This window comes from Balearica regulorum, chromosome 1 (genome assembly GCF_011004875.1).
Source record: "Balearica regulorum gibbericeps isolate bBalReg1 chromosome 1, bBalReg1.pri, whole genome shotgun sequence".
In the NCBI taxonomy this organism is placed as follows: Eukaryota; Metazoa; Chordata; class Aves; order Gruiformes; family Gruidae; genus Balearica; species Balearica regulorum.
In genome coordinates, this window is record NC_046184.1 from 40,288,320 (window position 1) to 40,311,022 (window position 22,703).

General features: G+C 40.9%; 1 protein-coding gene across 2 annotated transcripts in view; it reads right to left on the bottom strand.

Annotated features, from left to right (window-relative positions):
* Positions 1 to 22,703, bottom strand: part of PTPRR (protein tyrosine phosphatase receptor type R) — a 153,926-nt gene that overhangs the window by 35,079 nt on the left and 96,144 nt on the right. For both annotated transcript variants that reach the window (XM_075746738.1, XM_075746730.1), the window contains exon 7: positions 683 to 869. In XM_075746738.1, coding sequence (XP_075602853.1) covers positions 683 to 869 — 187 coding nt within the window. The remainder of the gene's footprint in view (positions 1 to 682; positions 870 to 22,703) is intronic.

Sequence of the window (22,703 nt, forward strand, 5' to 3'; positions counted from 1 at the left end):
AGTCTTTTTCAGATCTTCTTAAATTAATATTTAATAATGTGTTTTCCCTGACTGAGTTTTTTGTGCTGTGACTTGTTTCTACCTGGCCACTGTCTTCGTTTTAGATTCCTACCCTCTATAATAATAAATGCACTTGTAGAAGACTTCATTTTTTTGGGGGTCTTAAGTATATTAGGCTTGCTGTATAGAGTGCTTGTTAAAGACATGTTGGGCTGACTCAAGAGCTGCTTCTCTTTTTGTGGAGTCCCTGTCTGCTCCAAAAAGTCATTTAGAGTGACTAAAAATTTAGTCTTCAAATTACAGACATATGTGATGTTTACATGAGAATAAACAAAATCTCCAATTATTATCGTGTTTTCTGTCATCACAGCCTTTATGATCTCTCTGAAACTGTCACAGTGTTACAGTCCTGTCTGTTTGTACTGTAGTGCTAATACAACATTTATCCCATCTATGAATGGGACTTCGAACTGAGAAGAATCAGTGTTATCCATAGATATAACTGACTGACTTATCTATCTTCAGTGCATAAACATAAAACACCACCTTGGAGCAATCTCATCTGCCCTTCAGAAATTATTTGTACCTTAACACTAAAGTCTTGCCCGATTATTTTTTCCCACAGTTTCTGTTGTGCCAATCATGTAAAAAATCCTCATTTAAAGCTTGTTGTTAAACTCACCATGAATTCTGTTTGAAGTAAATGAGAACACGCAACTGCATCTCGAAGCTGCTGCCGTGTCAGGACGCGGCCGGCTGACTGTAGGTATTCCATCGCTACTTTTTCTCGTGGGGTTGGCACAGTGACGAAAGGCTCAACACTTCCCAAACTGCTCATGTCCAAAGTCAGTGAGACATTGGAGCCTCGTCTGTGTTAGAAAATAATTAAAACAGTTATATCAGATCTGTGTTACTGAAGTCCCATACTCATGCAGCTGATCCTGAGTTATTTATGCACCCTATGTTGTCACTGGGAGATTTGGATGTGCAAAACCTGCAAGACTGGTTTCACTGGAAGCACTAGGTGGCCAGAAAACTAAGGTTTTACATATTGTCCTACCTCTTGAATCTAACAACTGACTCTGCAAGAACAGTGTTTTAAGGAGCAACTATTTGGATTATTCTTAGAAGTAGAAACTGCTCCCTATATGCTACTTAATCATTATGGATATCAAATGTGAAAGTGATATCTTAGTAAGGAAGAAATGTTTCACAGAAAAAAAAAAGGGGGGATATATTTCTAACTGGTACATATAACAACCTGGAAATAAATTCACAGTTATGTCAGCTATATGTTTAAGAATCTACTAAAATTAAATATACAGAATGGAGGGGGAAAAAGTGATAAAATCAGCAGAAATAAATGGAAAAGCAGTGCAAACTTCATGACTACCAAGACTGTGAACAATGTCTCATGTTAGGGAAGAGAGAAGGGAGAGGCAATAAACCAGGATAAATGAGCTGCATCCCAGGAGGAGGAATGGTCACAGACTTAAGAGGGGTTATTCAGAAATGCCAAACACCTCTTGCAGGACAATCAAATTCATCAACATTTCACACTCCTACAGGAAAATAAACTTGGATTCAACAGCACCTTTGAGCCGTGAAAATACAAATAAAGCACACTTCTTTGTGCTTGGTACGAGCGCTACTCTTTTTGTCGCTTTCTCCAAACAACACTGAAGAAAAGTGTCTTTTTTCATAGTTCCAATCCATCGATCAAATGTTATCTATTCAACCCCTAACTTTAGCCATATCGATTGCAATAAATCCATGCTCTGTGAATTGTGATGACTCAACACACTTTCATAGGCATAAATCAAAGTTTTTGTGTTTACTAATCAGAAATCAGTACTGTAAGACTGCACGCTTCAGCTGCCTCTTGGCTACAGATGCCCAGCTCAGTGTAAAGGTATCTAACATTTAACCAAGCAGCTACGCACACATAGAGATACAACAACGCACATTTCAGACCTACCTCTGCACATTATCACCCCTCCTTTAACGTACGCTCACAGGGGACTTCTTTAAGCTCTTAGTTGCTCTACCATGTTTGGACATATACAACCACAACGTAACACCTCTGTCTCAACTCTCCCCTAATAGCCATCCAGCCAGATCAGAACACAGCTCTACACCTTGCCCATTTTAAAAATCCTGTGTGTCAGTGATTAATCATTTACTGATTAACCCATTATCTGGCGACTCCAGTTTTCCTGCTGGAACTCTGGGTGGTTGGGTGCATTTCCACGCACCACTCTGGATACTGGGATGCTGGTAAGGTACAACTATTGCTTTTGTGCTAATACCACATATTATTGTAAATATCACACAGACATCATCAGATAGTACCTGTGAGGCAGCTGCTATTAATATTGGGGAAACACTTTCCTCTAGTCTGCAGCAAAAGTTGCTTGAGTTAATCCTTGTTCTTTACTGCCCTCTCGACATTCATGGGTTGCCCACAGGTATTTGTATGCACACATACTTGAACAAATTATTTGTCTTTTCAGACAATCTGACTCTTACTTAGTGCTGCTGTTTCTGTTCTGTTTTGTGATCTTCTTCTGCCACCAGAATAAGTATTCTTAGGGTTTATTGCTTTCTTTTTTGTTTGTAACCATGTTAACATAACACTTTGTTGTTGTTGTTGTTCTGACTCAATTTTGATGCACTTCCTATTCTACACGTCAGCAGATTCTTCAGTAATTTTCTTTTAAATTAAACAATTTCTATCATGTCAGTCTGCATTAATAGAAATTACTTCAGTCACTCACCTGTCACTTAGCAAAACACAAAGCAACAACGGCCAAGAGATAAGACCACCTGGTGGAACCGGTGAATCTCAGATTGTTCCATACTGTCCATAAGCATATTTCTGCTTAGATGATGGGTGGGTGACAGCAAGAGCTTTGCTGCCCATGCCCACAGATGGTAACAGTGAGACAGAGACAGAAGCAGAGGTGGGAGAGGTAAGACGGAGCTGAGGCGGCTGCAGACAGCCAGCTGCTGCTGGGGGTACACGGGGACAATTTCTGTTGGCAGAGGGAAGTTGGTGGGGTATGATTCTGCTAATTTTGCTAGGACGTAGGCACAAGTGAAGTAGCATCCTGAGCAGAAATGACTAGTAACTGACATATGTGTAAGCTGCCAGTAGTGCTCTGTGGCTCACTAGACACCCTGCATCATATTGAAGCCCCAGTCAGTGGTACCAGTGCTCATACCCAAATCCAGAGCTGTGACAGCCTGGGAGGTGGGCACGCCACAAGCCGGTGGCCGCTCTGTGCCAGACCCTGTAGGAGGGTCCTGGCTCGGGTACCCAATCCAGCTCCCCGGGGACTGACCCCCGCCAGTCCCCTAGCTCCACGCTGCTTCTCAAGGAAAACATCCTGTTAGACTGCTTTCTCACAAAAACCCTCCTGTGAAAGCACCTCTTCTGACCATGACTAGCAATTTATTCCATGGAAAGGGCAGTCCCTCAAACAGGTGGCTCTGAGGGTGTAAATCACAAATCCAATCTTTTGAAAACAATCCAGAAATCCACAGAAGGGTTGTGCAATGAAGTTCTCCAAAACCTCTCCATGGCAGGGGGGGTCGAACTAGACGATCCTTAAGGTCCCTTCCAACCCAAACCCCATTCTATGATTCTATGAAAACTCTTTAGGCTACCTTTGGTTGAGAAATGGGTAGCGATTTAGACCCAGACATACTTCTGGAAGAGCCTACTGAGATTTCCTAATATAGAGGAAAAGCATTCGCATTGTCCAGTAACAAAGTACAGTGAAAACGTTAATATTTTCTTTGGCTTTTACATTGTTATAACTGACAGTCTTGGCAAAGACGCTATTTCCTTTTTAACAACAAAAAAAAATATACCTGATCTAATTATAACCTCACGTTTACAGCTTTTACCATTTATGGGGATTATTGATGAACACCAGTGTTGAGAATCAAATAACTTACTCTGGAAAGAAGAAATAACTTTTAGCTGCATATTTAACACATTAAAAGCTACAATTTGAATAAAAACTGAATGGAGGGCAGAGATTAATAACCTAAAGGATAGTGGTCTTTTTAGAAAGTCCATAAGAGGATATACAATATATAATAGCTCTAAAGGTAATTCTTCCATAAAAACAGGCTTCTCCAGGAACACTTCTAAAGTATGCTTCAGTTAATATAAAGATTTTAATAATGTTTACATTAGCAATACTATTGCCAATATTATCATTAATCATGCAGACTTCTTCACTGCATTCAAGACCGTGCTGAGGAATAAGGCTGAAAACAGGACTTTTTGCCTTGTCTTGAAAGATGAGGAAGGGCTTGAAGCCATCATGCTCTTGTATGCCCTAATAGAAGATGCTTGTAGTCTCAGGTCCTGCTCTGGGCTCCTTGTATTCTCTATGTTCCTCCATCAGTTAAATTCTTCACTTTCTACAGAAAAAAGTAGAAAGTAAGAATTCTCTTCTCTTTTACTACCTGGGTGGAAGGAGTAGTAAGGGTAGTAAGGGTAGTAAGCCCACCTTTTTCCCGCCTTATTGGAGGAACTGCACAAGGCTGGCCACAGAACAACGAGGAAGTACCACCTAAAACAAATCCCATTTTTGGTAACTATCCCTTGTCTCCAATAGGTGTTGAATAAACAAATCTCAATCAGACCAGTGACACTTCAAGTCAGACAACGCATTTTTCTTGGAGATAGAGATATATATGTTCTGACTACATACTGGTATCTTTCCATTTCAAATTAGAGTGAAGGAGCCATACACGTGGGTTTTCCCTTATTTCTGAATATGTACAACCCTTTTTTACCTTCTAAAGGTACCTTTATATTCTTTATGTTCCCCATGTTAATCATCTGGGCCAAATTAGAGAAGATTTTGCTATGATACACATCCCCCAGCATCCCCTTGAGGTTGTGTCTTGATGGGGAAGAGCATCATGTGAGGAATCTGAGGAATTGTAAACAGTCATGACAACATTACATTAAAATCAGCATGAGACTAACTCTTCCAAAGTTTCACCAGCTGGGACAGACACCTCATCACTGAGTACGTGAATAAGTGCAATCAGGAAACCACTTGTGTCTGTGTATTGTCTAGTATCCCAGAGGGGGTCTTACTACATACTCACAGCCCTCTTTTCAATTCGGTAATAGGAACAAGTCCACTCATGAGAATCCACTGGAGTATTTTTAATAATACCTTTATAGAAGCAGATTTTATTACAGACCATGATAAAAAAAAAAAAAAAGAAGATTAATGTAATGTTTGTTTGAAAACTCTCAAAAGGAAGCTCCACCTGTCCACCTTGGAGAGCCACCAGGTTACTGAAGCCTATTAATCATTAGCAAGGTCATTTCCAGGTCTTCCCTGACCCTAAAATTAAGCTATAGCTGGTGATTATGAAAATCCAATTACCCGACACGTTTTCCCAGTTGTTTATTTAAGCTGGGTAATTTCTTTAAATACACGTTCCCATGTTTATTCAGCACTCCTGAAAAATGCAACGCCCAGATTCCCGGTCCTCGGCTTTTCATTCTCTCTAGTGGTTTTGGAAGCGGCAGTGACGGCTCCTGCCCTCCAAGAGCCATTGCCCTCCGACCCCGGCATTGCAGACGCGGGAGGCGCTTCCTTCTGCTCCCTCTGTCCTCCATCCCTCCGCCGAGCTTCTGCGCGGCCGAGGCAGGAGCTGTGTCAGCCGTGCGGGTGGAAGGAAGCCATTAATTAGTGGGAAGAGCAGCCCTGGCTGCGGCTGCTGGGGAGGGAGTTTACTTTGGGTCCTCAGATCCCGCTTGCACCAGGGCTACTCTCCCTGGGTTTTACTGCAGGGATGACGGGAAAAACATCACGATTCCCCTGCGTGCTTTAGTTCTCTAGTGTTCACAGACTAGGTCTAGACACGGGTTCCAGTTCTCTTCCCTTGCTGGTCCATCTCATCAGCACATGCGCTGAATTCTGGTGGGTTTTGCACTGCTGCAATTGCACTGGCAGAGCGCAATTAGGTACATGGTTTCTGCCACTTACTACCTTACTGGTGCCAGACTTCTCCTGCTTATCTAGTTTTATGTTTCAGTAGAGTAAGTAAAGGAAAAAAATGTAAGTTTGTAAAAAAGGACAATGGAAAAAAAGATAGGTCTCGGCTTTCCTGCTGCTTTCAAAGATAGCTGAGAGAAAACATGGTCATGTAGATGAACAAATGTGATATGTAAAGCTGCAGTGGGGTGTGAAAAGCACAATAAATCAGAAAAGGACATAATATTGTTGTTATTAATCCTGTATTTTATATATACTGCATAACTTCCATTGACTTCATCAAGAAAAATCAGTGCTGAAAAGAAAAAAAGTAGAAAAGCAGAAATACAGAGGAGTTAGTTACAAAAAAAATCTTTGCAAAGGACTGAACATACTGCTATTTTCTTTCAGCCTTGGGCAAACAGCAACACAGATCTTCTAATATGACTGAGACATTTCTTCACAAATCCAGATTTACAATATCCATTACAGTCTGTCCACAGAAGGTTAAGAGATGACTCTCATTTGAAGTGAAATATAATTTGAAAAATTTTAAAGTAACGTTCACAGTATTGTTAAATAGTTGCTTCGAACAAGCATAAGAATGGTTTATGTATTTTTCACAAATGCTTATATATGGTCCTTGCTCTGTATATGCTAGCCTGAAATATATATCATCACCTCGTACTGGTTATATTACTGGATGTCTTGGGAAAGGAGGGCTCAATGAGAGTATGGTTGCATTAATGGGTGCGGTAATCTCTCAGGTTTTTTCTGACCATCAGTATACTATCTCAAGTCTTCTAACCATGTGGCAAAACTCCATTATTGACCATCAAAAGCTGAAAAAAGAAGATTCATTTTTTCCTAGGTTTACATTCTTTTCTTCAAAATGTAGAGCTCATACGTTTCAGTTTTCTCTTGTGCTGCAGCACATATTAGAGAATATTCTGATAGAAAATTCCACAAGTCCTGATAATATACAATACCCATTAATGTAATTATCCTCTTATTTACTCCTACTTTCAACAAAGGTCAATCAATATCATCAGTATTAGTTTGAGAAAATAATGAAGAAAAAAATCATTATGTAACTATGTGAATGTCATCCTCAAAAATAAATATTTGCACACAGTACTTATTGCATATAACGTACTATGTATTTTTACACTCCTAGGTGCCCTATGAAGCATCGGTATACACACGCTACGCTTGGCAGATCCGTGATGAAAACTCAGTTTCCCAAAAGATCTCAGTTTTGCTGGCTGACAATTTTGGGTTGCAGTTGCTTTTCACTCGAACAAGTGCTGCAGCTTTTAGGAATTGTCTCAGATGTGGGGTTATTGACACTTTTAAACAAACTAAACCTACATCATACCTCAAGCTGAAGTACTTAAAAATCAGAAGCTGCATCAACCAACTAACTGTGCCAAAGAAGAATTAGTGTTAGAAGCAGGACTAAAACCCCAGGTTCCCCAAATCTCTGTAATTTCTCAAGTTACTTTAAATCATTTTGCAATCAATTGTCATAGGTACTCTTTTCTGAAGGAAATTGCTCTTCAACTGGTTTCAAGATTCATTATTATTTATGTCAATCACCTAACAACAACAGCAGAGGAATACAAACTGATTTTGATAGAAAATCTGTAACTATAAATTTAAAATGACTGATTTACTTTGCATTAAAGGATAACATGCATTATGGCCAGTCTAAATTGATACAACCCCAAACCTTGAAGGACTGATTCCACTCAGCTCATGTATGGTCATTTTCCAGCAATTCTACTATGCATGAAAATTAAAAAAAAAAAAAAAAGCATGCCAATTTTTGGAGCAGAGTTCCACCTTCAGCACTTTGGTGTGCAGGTGGTCAAAACCTGATCTTCCTTTCTCTCCTGCCATCCCCTGACATATCACTGCTACTTAAACACCTGAAGTTAGCTACTGACCTCCTATCTTGCCTAGGAACAGTGGACCTCTCTTTTTGTATAGGCGCCTGGCCTCATTTCCAAAACCTTTCCTCTCCAGAGAGGAGATCCCTGACAGATAGATCCAGGCTGTTAGCTCGATGTTTCCACAAGCATGCTAAGCAATTCAATTGTTAATATTACTGATATTTATGATATTTCTACTCTCCTTCACAATCACCTGCACCCGAGATGAATCCTGTGGCCATTTGTTTGGGCAGCTCAATCTCACCAACCAGAGGACCTCATTTACAGCGCAAAGCAGGTAAGCTGGATGTAACACCAAAGCATCTATTGCCAGAAAGCCATAGCTGGAGGATATTTAAGCTCAGGACTATAAGGGAGGCAATAGGATGAAGTACACTGACCCTATGCATCTTCTTAAAAAGATCTGCCATTTCTGCTCATGTTTGCTCTATCACATGGCTCTTCTCATAGTATTCTAGTGTTACATTATTAATTTTTACCACTTATTTGTCACTTGAAAAACTGATGTTGAAAGGAGAAGAGGAGGGATATATGGCTGCTGTGAGACAGGACTTCCAATCCTCTACAGCTTCCTAGCTATGAGAAACCTTCTGGCAGCAACTGGCAGCATCCTCCAACCCTCTCCGAGTCCATAGGAACTGATCAGGACCCTCAGCTATAAAATTGAAATAGCTTTTCTGGAAAGTGGAGACACTTCATGTTCTCTCCAGAAGGTCTGATCTTGTTCCCACAGCCACGAGGGAGAGCAGGCCAATACCTCTAGCACTAAACTGCAAACAATTCTCAGGATCTACTCACAGCTCAGCATGTCAAAATGAACTGAGGAAACGGTTTTGACAAGTACTTCTGGACTAAGTTTTAAGCAATCAGTATCTGGTTAGGACAGGAATGGCTCAATATCCTGTAGAGGAAAACAGCTGACATGAGAGTAGTTTCAACTTTCCCTCTTTTAATCATGCTTTCTAATGTACTGCCAATTCACTCCTGTTCTGCCCTCGATAAGGCTACGCCGCTCGGCTACGGGAACTGACTGTTCAAAAATGCAAAGCTTATACAACCTTCCATCTTTTCCTGTAGATTATTTCTACAATCAAATTGCGTTTTGTCACGCAAACTTCTCTCTCCAATAAAATTCGAATGGTAACATAAAGCTCTACTTCTGATTCATATTCACATATATATTTCAGCATGAGTGAAAACTGAGTTAAATGCTCAGAAGTAAAAATAAATGAAGATGCTAATTTGTTGTGTTTATTTGAGCTGGTTTTTTCAAAGAGCTGAATAAATGTTTACTAATTTATGGTTAATTTGCTTTAGATGGTAGAGTTTTAATTGCATGCAGTCTTGTTTATTGCTATTATTATCTGCTTGCCTTGCAGCATTGCTCTGTTTCATACTGGAGGCCTCATTGCACAAACATACTGGATGACCTGTTCTCTCTCCAATTAATGCATGTGCTAATTTAAATGAAGTGACAATGAATATAAAGAAAAGGGATTAAAAGAATAGGGAAAGGGAAAAGAGAATGGAGAGGAATAACAATTAGCTGTTAGGGCTGCACAGATTAAACAAACGCACAACTTAATGAGCTCAGATAATGCTTTTATTTACGGTAAGCCAACAAGAACTGTTAAAACCCCCCACATATTCTGTCTGCTGTATCTTTTGCTTGGAAATTAGAAAAAAAAATCAATTTGCAAAATATTTTTTGTCATACTTGTGTGAGTTGTCCTTCTACAATTTCATTTCATAAGTACCTCTACGATGCCTTGGAGGAGCTGTCGGCAGGAATCCACATTTCCCATTTAGATCTCTTCTGAAAGTGCAAAGTCTGATTACTTTTCCCAGCACCTGCCAGGTTCACTTCTTTGCTGAGCACTACAGCATGCCCAGAGGGTGCTTGCCAGCAGTGTTCAGAGAACCATAGCCTATCTAAGAGAAGTGAGCTAATAAATGAAAATGGAGAGGTGCAACACTACAGTATTTTTTTAAGACTGCTTAACTGAGATTTTTTGCTATTTAGTTGGTCAGCCCTGTGGTAAACAAATAAATAATGGACTGATCTTAGCTTTTTCAGGTTTTAGATAAGAAAAGTGTTTGTGGGTTTTTTTTTTTTTAATTTTTTTTTTCTCCATAACAGGAGCCTTATCAATAAGTCCATTTAGCTTCATGTAATCCATACTAATGAATCTCTTAAGCACAACCTCTACCTCCATCCTGCACCTACACCTGCTGCTCACTTAAGGAATATAATCTACAACCCTTAAAACCAAACAAGCAAATATATAATCTATTCATACATCAATGTCCTTCAATACTCTTTTAAGGCTTTAACCAAAACCAGCTGACCTGGAAAAAGACACAGGTAGGAGTATTCTTAATGTAAATGGGCAATATCTTCGGACAGTATCAGTAAGAGAAAATTATTTTTTATTGTGACTTGAAGACTAATCAGTACAATGAGTTCTTTCCTGGTGAGTTTGCCATTTGGGAAAGACAGGAAGGAACATCTGGGAAAAGAGGCGTTTACTACAACCTGTCAACCTTAAGATAATAAAAAAAGCACATTCCTTGTTTATTTGACTTGGTCTTCATTATCTTTATACTACCACAAGTGTCACACAGAAGATTTCTAAGCAGACAAATGAATTGTTAGTGCACTTTGAAGAAATTACTGAACAGCAGCAGTTCCTGAAGAATGTAAAACCTCCAGACCCACACCATTGCTCAACAGAGCTGCGCCATCTATGGACACGTCGAAAGGAGCCGGCGAAACTGCTCTGCTCAGTCGTGCAGCAGACAAAGTATCTAAGGCTGCCCGTACAGACCAAACATCCTTCTAGCTCATGCACTTTGGAAGGCACAGTCCCATTTCCAGAGTGACATATGTGCTTGAGTTGTACTGCGAGATGAAGGGATTTAGGCTGTTAGAGACAGCATCCATATATGTGCACTTAGCTCTGCCATTCAGTTGCTTCTGAAATTTTCAGAGCTGACACCTAAGCTAGGTATATAAAATTTTCTCTCTTCTCAGCTTTTTCTTCTTGATTCATTTTAGTAGTCTGGCTTTCCAGCCTTGTTTTCTATGGGAAGGCTTGCTCAAACAAGTATATTAATGTGCAAAGTGCCTGGGTTCCCTTTGAAAATGAAGTTTAGGAAATCCACTTAGGCTTGTAATTTGAAATGGAGCAATGCTTGAGTGCTTTTAAAAGACAGCTGTAAAAGTCTGCATACCAAGGTGTACTTTATCTTGCACTTCAGAGATTAGGTAGACCTTTAAAAGATGTATTGCCAAGCTGTATAGTCCCATTTAGGGCTGAGTGGCTGGTGAGGAACAGACAGGTGAGTGACCGGGAGTTCCCTTCGATAGAGCTCAGCAGATCTCTTGAAGGCCACGGCCCTGGCCACTGCCTGCCTTCATCAGAGGTGTTCCTACATGGGAGTGCATGGGCTGGGCTCTAGAGAAGGGAACTGCATCTGTATGTGTGCCCAGAGATGAAGGCAGGGGCCAGAGCAAAGGCTCTCTGGATCTACTCTTCCTCACACACACCATCAATGAGTCAGTACAGATCGGAAATTTCAGAGTGACATAATTATAATTGCTTCAGATTCATAGTTCTCTATTAGCAAAGGATTCATGGCATTAAGAAACTTAAATCACTTGATTTAAATTCACTTCTATGAATTTGAATAGAGGAGAATAATGTGAGGACTCTGATAAAAGCAGTGTTCCTGTAAATGCACATCACGAAATAAAGAGAAAGGAGGAGAAGTCATATCTTTCAGATAAACCAAACTCCTTCCCAACCCAACCTCCGCCCCATCTCTCTCAGTACAAACGCTCTCAATGCACAGGGCTCCATGCAACTAATGATGAACACGGGTTAGATTAACGTACATTGAAGGGAGTGATGTAGAAATATGAACGTAAATTTGGTGTACTATGTAAGACCAAAGGTTGACCAGCATCCTGTTTTCAACAATGGCCAGTGGGAAGAGGTTTAGGCAAAGAACGCAAGAACAAACAAGCAGGAATTACTGATTACTTAACACTGTTACTCATTTTTAGTATGGTCTCCAGCTTCTGGAAATCTGTAGTTTAGGAATGTCCTGAACCAAAGGTTGCTTCCACATCTTTGTGTCTGTTTTCTCCTCTTCTGGGGTTTTTCCTCCAGACAGCTTTCTTAGCCCACCTCATGACCTCTGCATTGTCCCAGGACCATGAGCTCTGTAGCTGGGAGCCAGGCAATAGTGTACACTAGACTCAGGGACTAGAGGGGTGTTTAGGCCATCTACATTTGGGAAAATCCTTGTGATGAAGCAGAAAACATTTATTTTATTCTAATCTTATCAGTAAATTGCAAATACATTCTCTGTAGCCAAAGGCCTTTGGGATTAATTACAATACCAGCTTTCTGCTTTTCACAATGCTGCCTTCTTTCGCAAACGTATTCAGTATTGTGCTCTGCGGGCCAAATTCTCTTCCCAGCTACCTCTATAAATCCACTGAGGCAAAACAAGCTAAACAGAGTCTAAAGTGAACCAAGACCATGCAAATTGGATTTATTAGCTGTTGTGTACTTTCCTGCTGTTCTGATTGCTTTCCTTCGTTTGTTGTAAGGCTATGCTGTTACGTCCACTATCAAATCCAGGGAAAGGAACTGAAAGCCTCTGGGCTATGCAGCAGTCCTCCGGTGGAATTTGCTACAACTCAGGAAGGATTTGAGACATCTCAAAGACAGGAGATGCGGCTGCCAGGGGGACGGTGGGAAGCGGAAGGGCAGGCTCAGCTGCCTCCTGCCCAGCACCGGCCCCATCTCTCACTGGCAGCGCAGCTTTCCAGGGAGCTGCTATTGGTCATCCCGAAGCATCGGGACTGAGTTCCCTAGAGAAACATTGTACTTAACGACATTTTTCTGTGTGGGAATTATATACACTACTTCCCCTTCTGATGCCTATCGCATATTTGAGCAGTCATTTGAAGTCACTGTGTTCTGTTTTGCTCCTGTTATCAAATCACAGTATTAACATAACAGGGATAATTATAGCTACCATAAATTAATAACAACAATATACTCTGTTTGTTAAGCATCAAAAGTATATTCTTTGATAGCGAACATACAGGAAGTCCCTGTCTCAGAAAGAAATGTCACTGTTGTAGCTTCTTATAGACTCCCCTGGTTAGAAAATGGAATGAAGAGTTGGAGAGTCCAGGTATTTTATGAAGTGAGGGCACTGATCTGCAATATCATCTTGGATCAGTCACTTAAACAATTAATGTCTCACTTTTTAATGCAAATCATAAAAAGAGTTCCTGAAACATCTTGGCCGTACTCAGATAAGGTTCAAAGTCAAACCAAACTGATGCATCAGCTTGGATGTGATGGTATCAAAACAGACAAACAACTCTACCAAGAACCTGGTTAAAATGTCAGTGTCATATGAAATCAGCTACTACCTCTGGGCAGTATTTCTTGGGCTGAGCCATTCTCACAGCATACTCCTGGCATCCTCATCTCTGCCATGATGCTATTGCTTCTCCATTTCCTGAGGCTGGCCTGATTGTCTGTACGCATCTACTACCTTGTCTGATGTTTAGATTGTAAGTTTTCTGAATAGAGCATCATTTCATTTTGGTGTGTATACGGAGCCTTGCACAGAGGGATCCTGATCTGTGACCACGGCTCTCAGGTACTATATTAATGAAAACGCTAAAGAGAATTTCCCACAAGAGCTGAGAAATAGCCTGACCCACAGATTTACATGCAGTATTCTTTGAGCAAAAGTGTATTTGCAAACAAGGGACATTTCTGCTAGCTAGCACTGTTAAGCTTTCTGTACATGCTAGCTCTGACTGCATAAGAGGTCTCTGCTAAATTTCCAGAACTGGATTTTTCCAAAAAAGAGGCAGTATGATTAGTCAACTGTCGTAATTTGTAAGTGTTATCCTGACAATGCACAGAAACAAAATGAATTATAATTCCACTCAAAGAAGAGATTCATGGCCTGGAATATTAACTGATTGCTACAATATAAGCCGGATGTAAGTACTGACCAGTACATGGCTTCTTGCAGTTCAAAGATATAGTTGGATATTTTTTATTGCAGTTCTGGAGGTACTTGGATGTTTTTTCTTTTCTTTCTTTAACTGTGTTCTGTGTCTGTTCCTAACATTTTAAATTAAGGGAAACTGAGCTAAATTCAGCTTTAGGCTGCCCTGCAGAAAAGCTGGCCAGAAGGCATGGCATGATCAGTGAGAAATGCACTCCAAAACAAGAGGGAAGGTGAATATTTTTGTTTTCACTTGAAGCATTAGCCTTTTTCAGACATTAAGTCAAGGAGACTTTTCGATAACGCCCCCAAATCTGAAAAATCAACCTTCCTTGTAAATATAAAAACTCTGTATATCTGATATGGATGCTCCCTTCTACATCAGTTGTTTGTTTTGCTGAAACCGTTATCTGTGGGTTCTAGTCAAGGGCTCATGAGATGCAATGTACCACATCCTGCTTACAACCCAAGCTCATGAAGAAACTCATGTTCTTCTCATGCTCTTTGTGCCTTGGCATGGTGTTTCCAACCCACCCACGTGAAAAGGTGATATATTTGGTTGTAAACGGACACATCCTGCTATGGGCTAAGCCGAGATACCTGGAGCATTCAAGTTCAGCTAATGTGCATCTCCTCGCTTTTCCAGATGTCTCACTCTGACTGCATGGTAGGGCAGGGTTGAAGCAGTGGCAGAAACCCCGCCTGGGATGGTCAACCACAGAAAAGAAGCCGAGGCAGAGGGAAATCAGTCACTGGAAAGCTGCATCGGAGTTTAACCCTCTGACCAAACAGCACTTAAAACACCAAACTTGCTGCTGGACAAGACAAGGGGATTACTCACACAATCCAAATTACTCATGTGCCCAGGGCAGCAACAGCCCCTGTGATTCCAGGCCTCGAGAAGAATTTAAATATTAACATGGATATTTCCCCTTGGTTCCTTGTGCTGTGTGTGACTTTTGAAAAGTCAGCTGGACGAATCCCTGCAAAACCACCAAAACTGTCTACCAGATGGCGGTCACTGATTAATTTGTCTTAACTTAAGCCAAAAAGGAAGAAAATGGGATGGGTGGAGCAGTAAAGACAAGCACAATCAACATCCGACCAAATAGGGTTTCCTGTCACCTTGGGAACGACACTGATTGGCACTGCGGTTTCCTGTGTACAAGCTAAAACCAGTAGCAACTGGAGTAACAAGAATAAACGCCAGATAAGAGACCTGGGAATACAATAAAATTATTATAGAATTCCTGATTAAACTTGAGAAGACAGTAAAGGCAAAACCAAGGGTAGGCATGGGCTGCGTGCTAAACAGAGCATTCCCCGGCACCTGAGAGAAGAGGACTAGGAAGCTGCACTAGAAGAATTTCTCCGAACAAGGGTGGGCTAATTTGCCTGAACTATCACCTCCCAGAAATGAATGTCATGTGCTTTGAAGAGCTTTTAGTTCTTTGCAAGAGGAGAAAAAAAAAAAAGGTTGTGGGAAAATTTAAAGCAGAGATGGAGCTTGGGGCAGAAATGTCTGCCCATGCTGATCTGAAGAAATTCGCAAGTGCTAGAGACACAGGGAAATGGACTGCGGGTGTAAGTTTGGGAGATGGTACATAGTTATTTGCATCTATTTATTTAGATTATAACTCCCACAGAATTTTGCTTCAAAGAGCTCTAACCACAACCGAAACACCTTCTCAACCAGCCAGGAGTCAAATAGTTAAAATATGGTCTTTAAAGGGTCTTTGTTAGGCTGGTGCCTGAGTTCACTTCCCCTCCAGAGAAAGGGGACAATTCACATTCCTGCCCTCTTCCTACACTACAGATAAGCAAAGATGTCTGTAATGGGTTGGACAGAACAGACATTTCTGCAACTCAGAGGTCGAGTGCTTGCAACAAGTTTTCAGAGCGACTGTGCACTAACAGAAACATTACACCGATGCAAGTTGGAGGTGGAGCATTATTCTCTCTGTAGGCATGAACCCATGTGCTAAAACAGACCTCTCGGTACCGAGCAGGAGACCCTCAGAGCCGCACCCAACTTCATGTTCCCCATTATCTAGACCAGTTTCTCCCACCTTGGTAGCCCAGGTCTTCAGCCCTTACCCTGCCACCCAGAGTGCAGGTGCCGGCAGTGACGGTGTGGCCTTCCAGCTAGTTGAGATGGCCTGAGGAGGAGGGAAGCCACAATGCCAAGTTGTGAGGAGACCCCGTGCTGAAAGGAGCATTACTAAAAGGCACAACCCATAAGCAGCTGCCCACGACCAGGACTAAACCCCCATGTCAGCTGCTACGCCAGCTGTGCACTTCTTCATGTGCAAGCTACAGCTAGAAAAAGAAATTAAACAGTGCCAGGAAACAATCCCAGGCACTGTAACTTGGTAAGCGATATTGCTACGTTTCAAGCCTCGCAGCCCTGGATTGTTTTTAGCCTTTGCCAACAGGAGCGCTCCAAAGCAATTCACTGGCGCAGTTTGGGAACCAGCACATGCACAAACCATTCCCAGTAGGCAGTCTGCATCCCGCTCCCGCTCTTTGGGAGGTAAAGGGAGCTTGGCAGTATGGACACAAACTAATCTCTGCTAGCTGGTCTCAGTGCAATAAGTGTTTCTGGGTGTAGACTTTATTAGTGCATCTTACAGACCAGGACAGAATATAGCTGAGAGGTCTGCCAAATGAGAGAAATGCATTTTTAGGTCCTTCAGAAAATGTTTGTTGTTATTATTTTTGGTTGGTTTTTTTTTGTTTTGTTTCGGTTTTTTGTTTTATTCTCTCACTCTTCTTAAATGATGTGCACAAATAGTAGCACATAGGACTTTGTACTTCAGCCCAAGGTTCTCATCTTTGCTACATCTCTTCAGACGGACATGCCAGCCAGCCAGTCTCTACCCCATGGTCAGGAGTGCGGCTGAAGGAGGTTTGTGTGGCACATCCAAAGGGATCTAATGAGACAGTGGCAGAGACAGAACAGAGCGCAAGAATTTCTGCCTCCCACCTCAAACTCAGTTTACTGGTCCCCGGTGCTTTGCAAGTTCCTTCTGATAGGATATCACCATAAAATTGTTCTCCAGCTAGAACTTTTGTGCTGGCACATAGCTGTGCTTTGAACAATTACACTGACATTTTCCTGAAAACAATCCCTAGGATTTAAATTAAGAATGCAGAAAGCATATTCAGCTCCACACAATAGGGTAAATTTATCCTCCAAATCTATGCAAAGCTAGTATATTTTAGCCAGGAAATTCAAGGCCCCTTCCTGTAAATATATTAAGTTCCCATGCTTGTGTCATAAACTACAAAACCTGGCATGGTTACAGTAGTCTAACTGCAAGGTGCTACCTTCTGAGCATTACTTGAAATGATTACTCACAATAGACAGTTTTGTATAAAGATAACAGATCAGCAACACCATAATTATATTTGCAGCAACTGTGCTCCGTGATCTAAAAATCAGAACAAAACCAAAGAGAATTGTTGGAAATTTTTCTCATCTATTAGAGCAGAGATTTGGTTGAACAGTGATATCTGAGATGCAGCTACCATTATATTAATGAAGCAAAGAGCACATCAGGTATTTTACCATGTTTCTAACATTTCTGATGAGGTTGAACCAGGGCATTTATTTGGTATACAGTATTGTTAATATAATGATTCATTTTAACGGGTATTGTTTTTCTAACACCAGGAAAAAAGCTATTACAGTTAGTGTTTGTCATCCACAGCATTTGTCATCCAGATGGCAATTGACAGGGCACAAAAATTGTATAGGTGGCCAGAACAATAGTTTAATTTGTGTGACTATGCAGAATAACTAATAAAAGAGAACAGTTATCAGTATTAACATAGGAATTTTCTTCCACCTGCAAGCTTGAAGTCCAAACTGTCCACAGTTTTCTCTGTAAAGCTGTCAAATACAAGATGTTGCTGAGGAAGGATGCCAAAGGCAGACAGAGAACAATAATTACTCTCATCATTTGTGTGACTATATGTGTGAGTACCTCTTTCTAATACGTTCCTGATTCAAACTTTATCTTTTGGCAGTGAGTTCCACAGACTACTATGGGTTATCTGAATACGTTTTTTAAAATTATTTTAAAATGCATTGCCTTCCTTTCCCTCAGAACTTCTCTTTTTCTCATGTTATAAGGAAGTGGACAAAGGTGAGAATTTAGCAACTTTATAATACACAGTATTTTAACTTTTATTTCATTATATTTACAGGTAATTATATTCACTGTATGTCCACTGAATACTTATTAGAACTGGAGAAAAGAATTCTGCTGTCAATTTACAGGCATCTTCAGGATGGTAAGAGAAATCTCACTGGTTACAGTCTATTACCTGTGGCATAGGGTTTTTATAGTGTTGCTCTGCTTTGTGGGGAAAAGTAACATCACACACAGTTCTCACAATCAGAGTTCAAGACAAGATTTGGTGCTATCCGTTAAGTTTGTAGGGAGTTCCACTTTACATTGATTCATTGATTTTCCCCCTACTATTCTCTATTCTGATGCCTACTGATTTTCTCTAGAGGTTGCAGACTTGGTTGCACACTTTTCAGAGTAACCTGCACCGTCTGCGCCTGAATGATGTCAGTGAGCAGCCCCCTCACAGTTTTGCTCACACTGATTATTGCCTGCCTTCCCTTTCACGGAGTATCTTCTGTTTTCCTCTGTCCCAGCTTCCATACCATTGCAGAATTCTTTTATTTCACATTTAAAAAATACTTTATTATGTCACTTATCTGCCAGTTTTTTGCTCTATTCGCCAAACTTTTTTTCTATTATATTCTCCACTCTCTTATATTTATTTGCAGAGAACAAAAAAAAAAAAAAAAAAAATTAGCACAAAGCAGATGTAAAATGTTACTTGGTCTGGATGAGAGTCCTTCATGCCCCTAGCATCTCCCTTTTAGACAGAATAATGAATATGTAAGAGGCTGAGAAAACATAGTGCTGTGATTTTTCCCACTGATTATTTAGATGTAATAGCCACAGTTTTGGGTCTTTGTGGCTAGGATGGAATACAAATGTTCAAGAAGACTTTCCAAAGCACTCTTTGTGTTTTTTAACACACACAGTAGAAGAGCTATTTTCCACATTTTCTTTTCTTCCATGTACTTTTGCATGCTAGATAGTAACTAATTTGAACAAAACAGTGTATTGTGCACCAGCTACTTGAAATACAGTTGTCCTAGTCACAAATAATACCAGAACTAGGACTCACAGCAGCAGTGGCTGAGGAAAAAGTAAACCCAGTTGTAAAACAAGTGAATACTGTGCTGGTGTGATAACTTATTTATATTCATATCCCCACCATGGCTGTGTTTTAACAACTCACTGCTTATTCTAAGAATTTTCAATGCTTGACATGTCAGAATGAAATTTAAAATATCACATCCCACTTCACCGCATTCTGATTTTGGCTAAGACCATTCATATCAAGATGAATTTTGGGCCAACCAGCAGAATAAAGTGAAACCTTACTCTGCTGAAGGAAAAAGTATATGTTATTCATATAAACCTATAACAGCCTAACTAGAAAAATAAATGCTGATGCAATATTCATGGATGTGCTTATGGAAGGAAAAACGATCATTTACATCCTAAATTCAGGCGTTGGCGCTATGATATTGTGACAGTTCATCACTGAAGACAGGAGAACAACATTAGCTCTCCCGCTCCTTTGGTCAGTAACCTCACTGTGTGGGTTGCCAGTGGAGAAAGTCTTTGCTGCAAAGGAGCAGCAGTTGTGAACTCACCAGAAGGCATCAGCTTTGAAGCATTCTGTACCGAATGATCCAGAGGCTGCTGGGAGGCTCTGATGAGAGCCCTTCACTGATGAGAGCCCCAGCATCTATCATTAATTGTAACAGAAATTGTGCCTCTTTGTTCTAACAGCCCTCTCACCTCCACACCTGTTGGTCCATCCTCCACTCTTGGCCACCACTGGTCCATCCCTTCCCTGCCCGCACGCTGCACATAGGCACACATCCTTGATCAGCATCCAGGAAAATAATGTGCATCCAAGGCCGTCGGGCCAGTTACCTTCTGGACTACATGACCACCTTCCCTCCTCCAAGAGCCTCAGCCAAAGAGAAGAACAGCTTGATGAAAGGCCACCTTGATGCCAGATCTGTGGAGGCTGTGGGCACTGGAGGAGGTGGCAGTGCTGCCCACCAGCTCGAGGTGTGCCCCTCCCCACTCCACACTCACTCACAACTGCATTCATCAAGGCACCTAGCACCGGCGTATGTATGTGTCACATAAAAATCATCTGCGGCGTTCTACAAATTTGATAATGCACATGTTTCTGCTGTGTCTTATAAAATAGCTGAGTAAGAGCCTTTCTAGATATGCAGAAAAAAATGTATATGGACTTGGCTTTAGTATTCAGAAGCAAAATACATTTTAAGAAGCTGGACAAACTCCCAGAAACATTTTGATCTATGGACAGTTGTCGATTAACGATTTGTCGGTCTCTGTACCAGCCAAAGCTATTCCTGTTAAAAATGGAATGGTTCAGAGGGCCAGATGCTGATGTGGTGTTTTGTGAAAACTCAGTTCCACCATATTTTTGCATTTAGATGTTATCCTCAAAGTAGCACCTAGTGCACAGAGCAGGGAGAGGTTGAGAGGCAGGCATCATCCAGCTTTTCTGCCCCATCCTTCAGAGATACTGTCACAAACTTCCCATCTAGTCTGGCTGGGCACAGTGGTTGGCTCACTCCCTGGTTTGGCCCATTGTCCATTGATTTCTCTTTGAAGAGATACAGTTTAGTCTGGATCATGCTAGGCATTTCATGACTATGGATCACACTTAAGGAATCAAACCAGGGAGTTTGGATCTTTAGAAAATACTGCTCAGGAACCACTGTCAAGCCATCTGGCCAAAGGAATCTCAATGCTAAGTTTGTCAAGGAGTTCCCATATCCACAGTAGCCTGTCAAGAGCTCTTTCCCCTGGCAGAAACCAAAATCAGGGTAGCAAACATTATTGAATGCGTGCCCCCAAGCTGTGGCTATGAGCGGGAGGGGACCTCCAGGCTTGATCCCACTCCATACTGACAGAAAAAGGGCTGCGAGCAGACTGTTTTGTAGTGTGCAGACCCACGCTGTAAGTTCCACCACTCCCATCTGTAATGAGGATGGTCCAAGGGTGCCTAGTGCAAGGTTGTTGTGGGGCAGAAAGGTGGAGAGGGGTTTTAAACTTTCCGCATACCTGGTCATTAGGCGATGTCCGAGGCAATATGTGTTGTTGCACTACTAGTTTTTGCCTCCAATGCTTATGTGTGTCAAAAAGTGTGAATTTGTTCATAGTACAGGATATAGTAAATAAACTAAAAAAAAAAATAATAATAGCTGCTTATTTCAGAGGAAGAGAAGACCACCTGTTCCCTAAAGTTCTCTCCCTCCCATCCCCAGACCTTTGTATCACTGATCTTGAAATAAACCACCATTTCTTAGAAGTGGACTTGGGCTGATAAAGTGTAATTGTGTTAAACATGACAAAAAGAACTGCAGAATGGGATGTTATCACAATTTCCATCACTTTTTCACAATGGCCTATTAGTGTTCTTTTACAGTAGAAATTGAAGTGCTCAATTCCTTAAACTCCTCTTTCCTTAGTAATAAGCTGAAATGCCTGGTTTATTTGATCAAACATCAGGTTTAGTTTCCTCTTTGTATCTCAGCTCTCCATTTTGACACATCTGACTCAGAACTTTGTCCTTCCAAAGGATAAAATCTGGTTTAGGAGTATTAAATACTGAGTTTCTATCTGTGGTAGTGGAAATAAAGATCCTAGATTAATTGTTTTTATTTCTTTGTTTGACCAATGAAAAAAATTCTTCCCCGGTCTTTAAGTACAAACTCCCTCTACAAATTCCTTCACCACAATCCCTCTCAACTATTACATATGCTATGTTAGGTACCAGGTATTATAAACTAGCTATGTGATCCCCATGCTCACGTACTTTTTTTTTTATCTTTATCTTGTGGAATGAGAGCAACTATCAAAACATATTTATTTGCTTCCCCCATTCCTTATTTTTTTTAGCTGCAGTGATATTACTACATATTTTATGACAGCTCTGCCTTTCCGCATCTTTTACTCGTGGCAGAATCAGTCCCCCTCCCTTAGTTCTGTCTGTGGCTCATAAAGCCATTGATAAAATCTCTGTCATTGAAATCCTGTGGTTCAAGCTGAATCAGGGTTACTGCTCCACTCTGAGAATCCTCACAGACATTTTCTCCTTCTCATTCTGATTTCCCTCTCATATCTGCGCGGCGTCTGTTCTTTCATTTATCTTCTGTGCCGGGGTAGAAGAGTTCAGCTGGACGGCTGCATGCTATGTTAGTTATTCAGAACACTGATGCTTTATGAAAGTGGCCTGCAGCCATCAGGCAAGAAATTATATAGGTTTCTAACAGAGGAGAGACAGATGTCAGTGTGCATTCTCCTCTGGGAAGAATAACTAGTTTTATAAAAAGAGCACTGGCCCAGTTTTTGAAAGGTAGAATGGGTGGCAAGGTTTGGTGCCCAAGTATTTCTGAGGAGCTGCACACAAGTGTTGGTTTCACTACTAATCACTTCTTTCTCTTATTTTGTAAAGCCTATAGACCTTGGACTCTATCTTGACCACCATGGAAAGCTGGATTTAAAACGAAAAAATATCTAAAGGTGATAAT